This window comes from Theobroma cacao, chromosome 2 (assembly GCF_053813885.1).
Source record: "Theobroma cacao isolate CCN51 chromosome 2, ASM5381388v1, whole genome shotgun sequence".
NCBI lineage: Eukaryota > Viridiplantae > Streptophyta > Magnoliopsida > Malvales > Malvaceae > Theobroma > Theobroma cacao.
In genome coordinates, this window is record NC_142640.1 from 797647 (window position 1) to 807560 (window position 9914).

The 9914-nt window shown below is 38.0% G+C and overlaps 2 protein-coding genes across 4 annotated transcripts; one reads left to right on the forward strand and one right to left on the reverse strand.

The window, feature by feature from the left end:
• Positions 1-935: 935 nt before the first annotated feature.
• LOC18607093 (Exostosin family protein) lies at positions 936-3211 on the reverse strand. Its single transcript, XM_018115294.2, has one exon. It carries the CDS (start codon positions 2645-2647, stop codon positions 1142-1144), a length of 1506 nt encoding a protein of 501 aa, XP_017970783.1. The 5' UTR covers positions 2648-3211; the 3' UTR covers positions 936-1141.
• Positions 3212-5279: 2068 nt separating this feature from the next.
• Positions 5280-9838, forward strand: LOC18607094 (disease resistance protein At4g27190-like). 3 transcript variants are annotated; one of them, XM_088804116.1, is made up of 3 exons: positions 5280-6173; positions 6361-8472; positions 8627-8814. In XM_088804116.1, the coding sequence occupies exons 1-3, from the start codon at positions 5805-5807 to the stop codon at positions 8681-8683; spliced, it is 2538 nt and encodes an 845-aa protein (XP_088660242.1). In that variant the 5' UTR covers positions 5280-5804; the 3' UTR covers positions 8684-8814. The 3 variants fall into 3 exon arrangements, with proteins under 3 accessions (XP_088660242.1, XP_017970780.2, XP_088660241.1); XM_018115291.2 differs by having other exon boundaries at positions 6361-9838; XM_088804115.1 differs by having other exon boundaries at positions 6050-6169; positions 6361-9838.
• The last annotated feature ends 76 nt before the right edge of the window (positions 9839-9914 follow it).

Consider the following 9914-nt stretch of genomic DNA (forward strand, 5'->3'; position numbering starts at 1 on the left):
AAAGTACTTTATCGAGAAAAAATATATAATACTAGTAATACTAACAATTGAATAATTAAAATTTAATGAAACCAAAGTTACTAGTAAAAATAGTCTCACAAAATATGAAACATGTACCCTAATTAACGTTACAATTTCTTTCTTTTTTGGGTTAAATCAAAGATATTTATTAAGTAATCAAAACATTATAAAACTAATCAATAATTAACCGATCAAATAAAGTTGAGTGCTGATTTGCACAAAATTTGAGTAAATATTTTGGATTTGCTTCGGATTTAAAATTTTTTTCAGATGGGTAGATAAATTATTTAGGTGAGAGTTTTGATTTTTTTTTTTAATTTTGAATTGAGGAGATTTAGTTGTGATTGTTGAGATTTAATCCTAGGAGATTTGTCAATTAATCCTATGGAGAGGGGACATCATATAATGCGGGGACTTGAAGTTTAAATTTCTAGTTTTAGCTTAGGAAGGGGTAGTATTAGTGTTGTTTTGTTTTTTGAATATTTTAAATATTTGAAAACCGAAAGCTATGATATAATAAAAAATTACATATTAAGTGAAGGAATTTTATTTTTGTCTGAGTCTATTTTGATTTTGTTATCTCTCATAGACATTAAAGAGTTAAGTCTGCTTTGATATCATTAATCACGGACCTATTAATTCCTTATTTATTAATTTAAGACATATCTCATTTTTTATATTGAGATTCGTGATGTTTTCACTTTAAATGCAATAAGTACATATTAATCGAAATAATATCACTCTTTCGAATTATCAACGAAAATAAAAACATTTTGATCTGTTGACGCCAAATATATTTCACCAAAACATACAAGAATGTCTTCCATGGATGTCAAAATCTAGCAATATGAAGGTGAGGGTCCCCAATCCCCATTGTACTTTTCTTCGTCCCCACTGCATTTAAAGTCAAACCAGAACTGAAAGCTTTAAAGCATTATCTGCAATAAATAGCCGATATCGTTCATGCATGCAAAGGGCAATCTGTAAGCAAAGATCAGAACGTGGGTATGCATGTTCACTCGTGTAAGCCACGTACAAACTGAAATTAATTCACAACAACTACCTCTGCACACACTTCGTTTTTATGAATTTATTGGCTCTATCCTTACTCTAAAGCTAACTACCTAGACGCAGCAATGGCGTTGTCGTCTTGTATTTTGGTCCTAACATGGTGTGCCAGGGCTTCAAGCGCAACGTCGACAGCATCTTCAAACCCGAGATCGGTACTGCTCGCATTAGGGTGCGCGTAAGTGAGCCTTGGGATCATATCGATCACCGTAGCTCGCATTCTCTCCACCTCTTCTTCCGATATCTTCGACAGCTCCTCTTCTATTCTTTTGCTTCCGTTGCCTTGTTCATCAATATAAACCGAATATTCCGACGTCTTCTCAGGCAAAAACCAAGCGTACTGCGTGTACGCCGTGTGCCGGGAGAAGAACACCGGTATACAACCGGAAAGAATAGAGTCGAACGTTGACCTCCTCGTGAAGGAATCGCCGGGGGCTTGCAGGCAAAACTGGGATTCTCTCATCACTCTTAAGATTTCGGCAGGGTTGTAGCACTTGGGGTTTCCATGGTTACATTGCTGCAGCTTGCACCGGGTGGACTCCGCGCATTGCTTTATCATTTCGTCCCTGATGGCTGCTTTGTCGACGCCCTTTCGTGGGGCCCCGATGAAGGAGAACAAGTAGGGCCGATTTGATCGCCGCATCATGCGCTGCCATGTCAACATTTGGTCTGACGTGGACGGGTGGAAGTAGGAAGGGTAAGGGATGCCGTGTTGGTTTGAGCCTTGCCAGGGATTCCTCTCCACGGTCAGCACCGACATGTTTTTCACAGGTGGCAGATTTAGAAGACAGTTCGCACCGAAATCGGGCCCACTCTCAATTCTCATGAAATCCCATGAGGTTCTCCCCAGAGCAATGAAGTGGTCCTTACCGTAATGCTCGCGCCACGCGGGTTGGTCTTGGAGGTAGTCACCCAATCGAACGGCTAACGCGTCGCGCATTGTGTGATTCTGCTCGCGGAACTTGCTGGACACGTGGAGACCACCGTAGAAAGGAACGTAGAAGAGATTGGCCTTAGCGGGATCCCTCGTGCGACAAGGGTGGTTCTCCACACGTGCGTGGAAAATCATCTCCGCTATGAACTGGTGGGTCGAGAACCAGGGATTGACGTCGCTCGAGCCGAGGTCCATGTTGTCCAGCGGCTGGCCTAGACCGCGGTTAGCCACATGGGGACACATGTTGGTGTAGACATTCAAGTGGCTGCAATCCTCCAGGAGGCCGACGTTAAACTCCGCAGGCAAATTATACACATAGACTGACACCCTCCCGTTGCATTTGGGAGATGACAATGTTGCCGTTGTTCTGGGATTTTGATGAACTCCATAAGAAGTGGTGGTGGTGGTGACGGCGGCAACGGTGTTGGTGGCGTATTGGGTTTTTGTCGGTGGGAACCAAAACACTTGTAACAAAAACCAAAAGGAGAGAAACACGAAAAGAAAGGCAGTGTATCTAAAGTGGGGATTGAGCAAGAACTTGAAGTAAACGTCTTTGCTTTTTTGGTATTTTTCTTTCTCTATCCATGGAACTGCAGCAGAAGGCTGCTTTTTGGACAGAAACATGAAGATTAAGACAGAGACAAGGAGATGGAGGAGAGAATCAGATCAGTAGGAGCAAGCAGGTTTTGCTGGTGGGCACTTGGAAGACAGAGACTGCAAGACCTCCACATAAAGAAAAGAAATTCTTCTTCTGAATCAGTCCTACTTGTCTACTAAAATAAAGGAGAATTATTCCATAAACTATACCTACCACAAAAGAAAAAAAAAATGAAGGCAGTGGGAAGATGGAAAAGAAGGCAACACCTAAATTTGATGCGTTATGAGCTGGGGCAGGAACAATCTATAGGAAAGCGTTTAGTCACTTACTGTTTGGTAGTGAAGAAAATGGAAAAGAAAACAACAGAAACTCAAAGGGTGGGGACAAGATTGAGTGAAGAAGACAAATGGTGTGGCCAGCTTCCATGCACATGTGTGTCACGATCTTACGACGTTGACAACCATGGAGAAAAAGAATTGTAGGTTCAACCATGTGCTTGTCGTGAAATGTACACTTAGCCCTATAGCCAGCTTCCACGTTCACCAAGCTTGTTGTCACACTCCATTGAAAAAACTTCCCCGCCCAGCCAAATCAACTCGGTTTTTCCACTAGCCATGGAGCGTCTGTAGGCATAGAAAGAAAGCAAGCAATACAGAAAGAAAAGTCAAGTCTATTAATTGAAAATTAAAGAAGAATATGAAGATTCCCTGGAAACAATGAGTTTTCAAAAGAAGAAGAAGAAGATGACAAAAGACTGAGAATAGAAGAATCAATCACCCCATTGATTTTGCTGCATTCGACTAGGTAAATCCCAATTTATATATTCTGATTCATATAGGCTAGTCCTTTTTTTTAATCATTTTTTTAGAATAAATTTATTTTTCATAAATTTTTATTTTTTTCATATTAAAAAATATTGAATATCTATGTTATAAAATTTTTTAAAATTTTCATATAAAATATATTAAAATTTTGGTCTTAATTTTCGAAAAGACTGTCGAATATGTCACACAGCTAAGGCCCCTTCTAAATTGTGACTAATTAAAGATCAATAACATAATCATATTTTAATACCTATTTATTTATTTAATATATGTTGATGTTTCGTAGCCTAATAATTTGTTCAACAAAAAGAAAAAAAATGGTTGTTAAATTTGGTAAATGATGCCATTGGTGGATTTAATTAGAATGCTAGACAAATGTTTGAGTCAGGATTTAATTCAAATGTCCTTGCAGCATAATAAATTATGCTTGAAAAAATGAGTTTTGTTAGTTAAATTATTGAGTTGAATATGATTAATTGTCAATCAATCATGCTCTACCAAAATTAAAAAACAAATTCATCAATAATGAACCAACATTAAGTGACATTCTAACAAGTCGTATATTATAATGATTTTATAAAAAGTTTTTTTTCAACTATTTTGAATGTGACTAAATGGAAGAAAAAATGTTGGACATTTTTAATTTAAATCAAATTAAAGTTTCTAAATTTCAAAGAAATTTGGTAACAATTTAAAATGATTTTTTAATTTTTAGAAAATTATAAATTGAGAGTTTTTAAATTAAAACGAGGACGAAGGATGGTTTTCTTTGGAGCATTAAGAGCGTAAACTTTCATTAATTACATATGAAATAAGAAATGGTAGAGAATAAAAATAATTGAATAATTTGAATAGCACAAAGATTTTGACATAAAAATTTATTAATTATTCATTTAAATAATACTCGCTAAATCATTATAGGTTCAGGCATATGTTTCATTTTGATTCCATTTTAATTATATTTTATTATTATTATTACTGAGTATAATGTGACGAAAAAGAAAAATTTAAACTTTAAATCTTGATATTGTACTTAAAAAGTAATATTTATGGACCGTCAATTTTTTATTTCTGTATAATGTTAAATAAAATTCTTAAATTATTTTTAAAAAAATTCAAATAAGTATATATTCTTCTATTACGTTTAATGAAGACCCTATATTTTTACTTTGAGTTAAATGTACTCTTATGACTAACAATTCCTTATAATTGATAATTAACTAATTATTTTAACTAATGACAATTAATAAACGATTAATGGTTAGGATTTTCTTTTGATTGAAAATATAAAGATTTGATTACAATTTCTTGCATTTGTTATCTAAAACTTTATGCTCCTTTTATTATTTTTTTTTATAATTAGCATGGTAATGATGCTTTTCATGGAATTAATTTGACTTCTTAAAAATATTTTTACTTCAAAAGATTTAAAAAAACTTTGTTATCTCAATGTAAAAATAGTTAAAAAAAGGTCAAAAAAAGGATAATTTTAATGGGGAGTCCCATTTAAAATAATTTTGGGTTAAAGAGCCCACAGGGTTAGAATCAGGCCCATTGGAAATAGTTCAACTTTGTACGAGCTCTCCAGGTCCACATGGGCCATTGTTAACTGCCCAGCCCAATATTAAAAAAAAAAGAAAAAAATATTATCTAAATCTTTTCGGGTCATATTCAGTCAAGATGCTCTTCGATGAAAAACCTTCAAATTCTGCAGATATTAGTATCCCTTGCGTCAAGTAACTTGACTTGAATACAATATTCTAATTCATATTCAAGAAGTTGCTTGTACTTGTTAGAATAAACCAAATGAAATTGACTGTCGTATCAGATTTCTTTGATCGTTCTAGTGTTCTGCTTTTGTCATGGACGACTGTTCCGGGACCTGTCCACAACGGCACTGGAATCTAGTTAATATTTTTTGTTCAAAACATTTCATTGTGACCAATTCTCCTTCTCTTCTCTCTTTTCCTTTCTCTTCCGCTTTCTCCTGAGTTTTCAATCGTTTCTTTCTCAATTTTCGTTCAAGGTTCATTCCCCTGTTTTCTCAAATCTCTCCCATCTTCGGTTTCTCTTGTCATATTCTGTTGGTTTGATAATTTGTGAAAGATTTGAAGTAGCAGAGCAGTTGGTTGATGGGTTCTTTTCAGCATTATGGTTTGCGGGTGTGTTTTGGGAGGGACCCTGACTGAAACCTGATGAATGATAAAGCCTGGAAAAACAGGGGAGGAGAACCCGCACTTTCCTGGAGCAGCAGTTCATCTCATTTACTATATTATGTTTTGTTGGAGTTGCTGCCTCTGGTGAGCAGCAAAACAATAGATGTGGCTCTCTCTTTTTGAATTGGATTTTTGATATAGTCATGCAGCTCTTCAGGAAGCTCCTACGGGACAGCGATTTAAGCGAGACGCTCTCGTTTCCAACCGAAAGTTTGAAGGCTTTTAATTTACCTGATGGAGCTGATCCTTCCATGGAGTTTGAAGCAGAGGATGCCATGGGGCATCCCTGGCAGTTCCAACTCACCATTCAACCGCACGGACCTGATCGCCTCCATCCCGAACCAACTCTCAGCTCAGGCTGGTTTCACTTCGTTTCCCAAAAGGGTCTCAGGGCAGGCGATGAGGTCGCTTTCTATAAGAAGGAAGATGGGAGCAGAGGACCGCCATTCAAAATTGAAGTTCAGAAAGTGAACACATTCTCGAATCCTGATATACAGCCCACTGTGCAGTACGTATGTACATTTAAACATTTTACTCTGTTTTCTTTTTTTTTTAAAATAATATTTAAGGAATTGGGTTCAAATTTCTTTTCTTCCGAATCGAAAAAATATAACAAATGATATCTATAGAACTTATAGTACTTGTATGATGCTCTCAAGCTATTGCAATGTGGAAAGAATTGATCGTTGGCATTTGCAGATTGAGAATGGGAAGGATCCAAATGGCAAACAGGGCGTAGCTTCTGATATTCAGTCAAGTGAACCAGAGCCTGATGATCGAACTGTCACTTCTGCAGTTATCACCACATCCAGTGGCAAAATGCAGAGTTCAGACAGCAAGCTTCCAAATTTGCGGTTCCGCCAGCAAGCACGTCGGAAGGTACACTGTGATTTTTTTTATCAAAACCGTAAAAAGTTTAAACAAAATAAGGAGGTGAGGAAGAAATGTAAGGTGTTGAGCAGGAAGAAGGATGCTTTGCTCCTACTTTTATCTTATCCCATGGTTATGATGGACAAAGATCAATCGGAGAAATGGATTGCCGAGTCACAAAAGATCATGAGAGATGTGAAATCAAATGAAGAAAATTTGTTTGGTGAAGAGGCAGAAGAATGGCAGAAGAGGCTGCAGGGACTTTCTGCACGTGTGCAGAAGCAGCTGGATGTTCCCCTCACGGATGATGTGGAGGGAGTTTTACCAGGAGACATAGTTGAGAAACTGTTTATGTCTGCAGAAGCTAATATAGGGCCCCAGTTGGAATTGGATAGAAACCGGAACTTGGTTTCCGGAGAGACATCAGAGTCTACGGTCTCATCAACACACTGTGAAAGGGAAGTAACAGGAGAGCAAGATAAAACACAGCTAATGGCTTCAACAAGTTATGCTGATCAAGTTGAAGAAGTTGAGTTAATCGCGCACGAAGCACTGCCTGTGCCAGAAGAAGTATTTGATGTTGCAGTTGATTTCGCTGTTCGTCAGACTTTGGATTGTATAAAGAGGGGAGATATTAACCGTATTCGAATAACTGGGAGAAACGAGCAGAGGGTGATAGAGGCTATAAAGCACCATCAAGATGTGGCTCCTGAATTTAGATATATCCTTGGTTTCACTTTACCGGAGCATCAAAGTAGTGCAGAGGTTCATGAAGTTATTGACCGGCAGTTGGATCTTAGGCTAAGCAGATGCTCTGGTTCTATTAACCTCGCACCTGAATTTAAACTGTCTGACAACTTGCAGTCCTTAGGAATTTTTTTGCTTTTGGAGGATTCTTACAAAAAAATGAACTTTGATAATTTGAGTCTCCCTTTACAGATAAACCTTAATGATTTGGATAATCATTTACATCCAAGTGTCATGATCTTTAATTCTAAAATGGCAGCTGATCTGGAGATTAGAATGGAGGATCATCTATTGCCATGGGAGGTCTTCTGCAGGAATGCAGGTGAAGTTCTGCTTTCACCTACTATCCGACAGATAGCAGCACGTATAGTTAAAGAGTGCCGAGGAAATCTAGAAGCCATCCTTCTAATGGCCAGGTCCTTGAAGACCGTTACTGATGATGTCAGCCTGTGGGAACTTGCGGTTCAAAAATTGTCCAGGCAGCCGACATCTGAGGTAGAAGATATTGACTATGTCATGGTTAATGCATTAACATTCATTTGGGAACGCATGAACAATAAAACAAGACATTGCATCAAACTTTGTACATGGTATCCCTTGGGAGAGAAGATTGATAGAGCTTCACTAATATGCCATTGGATCCAGGATTGTCTGGTTGACACGTATGATGAAGGAAATGATATTCTCCAAAGCCTTGTCGATGCCTTCCTGGTGGATAATTTGCCGGAGTTAGATTGCATCCAGCTGCGAAGAGAGATCTATGATGTCTTAGTGAAGGTTCTTATACCTAGAATGAGTCCAGTATTTCTCATGCTAGGTAGTCTAAGATTGACTGAGCCACCAAAAGACGAGGAATGGGATGCCAAAGAGATACACTTGATGGATAATGAACTATCTGAGCTACCTGAGTCTCCAAAGTGCCCCTCTCTGATTGCGTTGTACCTGCAGAAGAACTTGGATCTGATGGCTGTACCTTCCTCTTTCTTCAAGCACATGCCAAATCTTCAAATCCTGGACTTATCACATACCAGTCTCAAATCTCTGCCAGAATCACTGTCCAGTTTGGTTACACTGAGAGAACTCATTTTGAAAGGCTGTGAACTCTTGATGGAACTGCCTCGCTATGTTGGAGAATTGAGGAATCTTGAGAAACTTGACCTTGACAAAACTGAGATCATAGATCTCCCAGCAGAGGTTGGAAATCTTTCCAAATTAAAATTTTTGAGAGTGTCATTTTACGGATTTATGAACTGTAGCAAAACAAAGTTGTGCCGGGACACTATTATTCACCCTGGAACAATATCAAAGCTCTCTGAGTTAACCGAATTAAACATTGATGTCAATCCAGATGATGAGCGTTGGAATGCAACTGTGCAAGCTGTTGTTGAGGAAGCGTGCAGCCTGAAAGCTTTAAGACAACTCAATCTACACCTGCCAAACATCCAAATATTGCAAAAACGTAGAGCAGGTAGCACATCTTTGGTGCATTATCCATTACCTCGATTCAGATTTACTGTTGGTTATCATAAGCAACAGGTCATATCACGAGTTCCAGAAGAAGCTGAAGCTCACTTCAAAAATGGGGAAAAATGCTTGAAGTTTGTGAAAGGCAGGGATATCCCAGCTGAGATGAAAATGGCACTGAACCACAGCACAGCATTTTTCCTAGACGGGCATGCCACTGCCAGGAGCTTGTCTGATTTTGGGTTAGAAAATATCAAGCAGCTTAAGTGCTGCTTACTAGCAGACTGTCATGAGATCCAAACCATTATTGATTGTGAAGAGGCTCACGAAGAACATGATTCACTCGAAAAACTACAGTACTTGAATGTATACTGCATGAAGAATTTACAGAGCATTTGGAGAAGGCCTGTTCGTAAGAATTGCCTAGCTAGCCTGAAGTTCCTTGCAGTTCACGCATGCCCCAAGTTGACTACCTTGTTCTTGCCGGATTTGCTTGCTAATCTTGTTCTGTTGGAAGAGCTTATAGTTGAAAAATGCCCACAACTAACGAGCCTAGTGAACCTGACAGACCATTCATTCTCTAACCCAGCAACTGATTGTTTTCTTCCTAGCTTAAAAAAGATTTCTCTTCTTTATCTACCAGAACTGGTTAGTATTTCTAGTGGTTTGTGCATTGCATCAGAACTGGAAAGTGTAGGCATTTACAACTGCCCAAAGCTCGAGAGCCTTTCTACAGTGGAAATTTCAAGTGAAAACTTAAGAGTGATCAAAGGAGAAAGTAAGTGGTGGGAAGCATTGAAGTGGAAAGAATCAGAATGGGGAAATCGGCTAGATTATCTGAATGGTATCTTTTCTCCAATTATCAGGGAGAATGATATAAAGACACAATTGGCAGCAGAGGGACTTGTAGAACTTAGTTTTAACCAATAGACAACAAGAATGGTAGGTAGGCTTGGCAACTGCAGGTAATTTTCGTTGTAACTCTCAGAATGTCCAACTGCAGGTACTTGAATGTTACAGCAAAATAGATGAATGAAATATTCAATTCAGTCTTTGTATATTTAGTAGCAAAAATACTTTCTTTTTAGGAATCAATTTCTGTAGTTTCATGTTTTATGGAATTTTGCCATTTCATTTCCTTTTGCTTTTTGCCCCAAAATATGTCAAAATCA

Coding starts and splice junctions, on each gene's coding strand:
- LOC18607093 (XM_018115294.2), bottom strand. CDS start 2,647: ATGTTTCTGTCCAAAAAGCAGCCTTCTGCTGCAGTTCCATGGATAGAG.
- LOC18607094 (XM_018115291.2), top strand. CDS start 5,805: ATGCAGCTCTTCAGGAAGCTCCTACGGGACAGCGATTTAAGCGAGACG. Junction 6,174..6,360: donor TACAGCCCACTGTGCAGTAC/GTATGTACATTT, acceptor TGGCATTTGCAG/ATTGAGAATGGGAAGGATCC.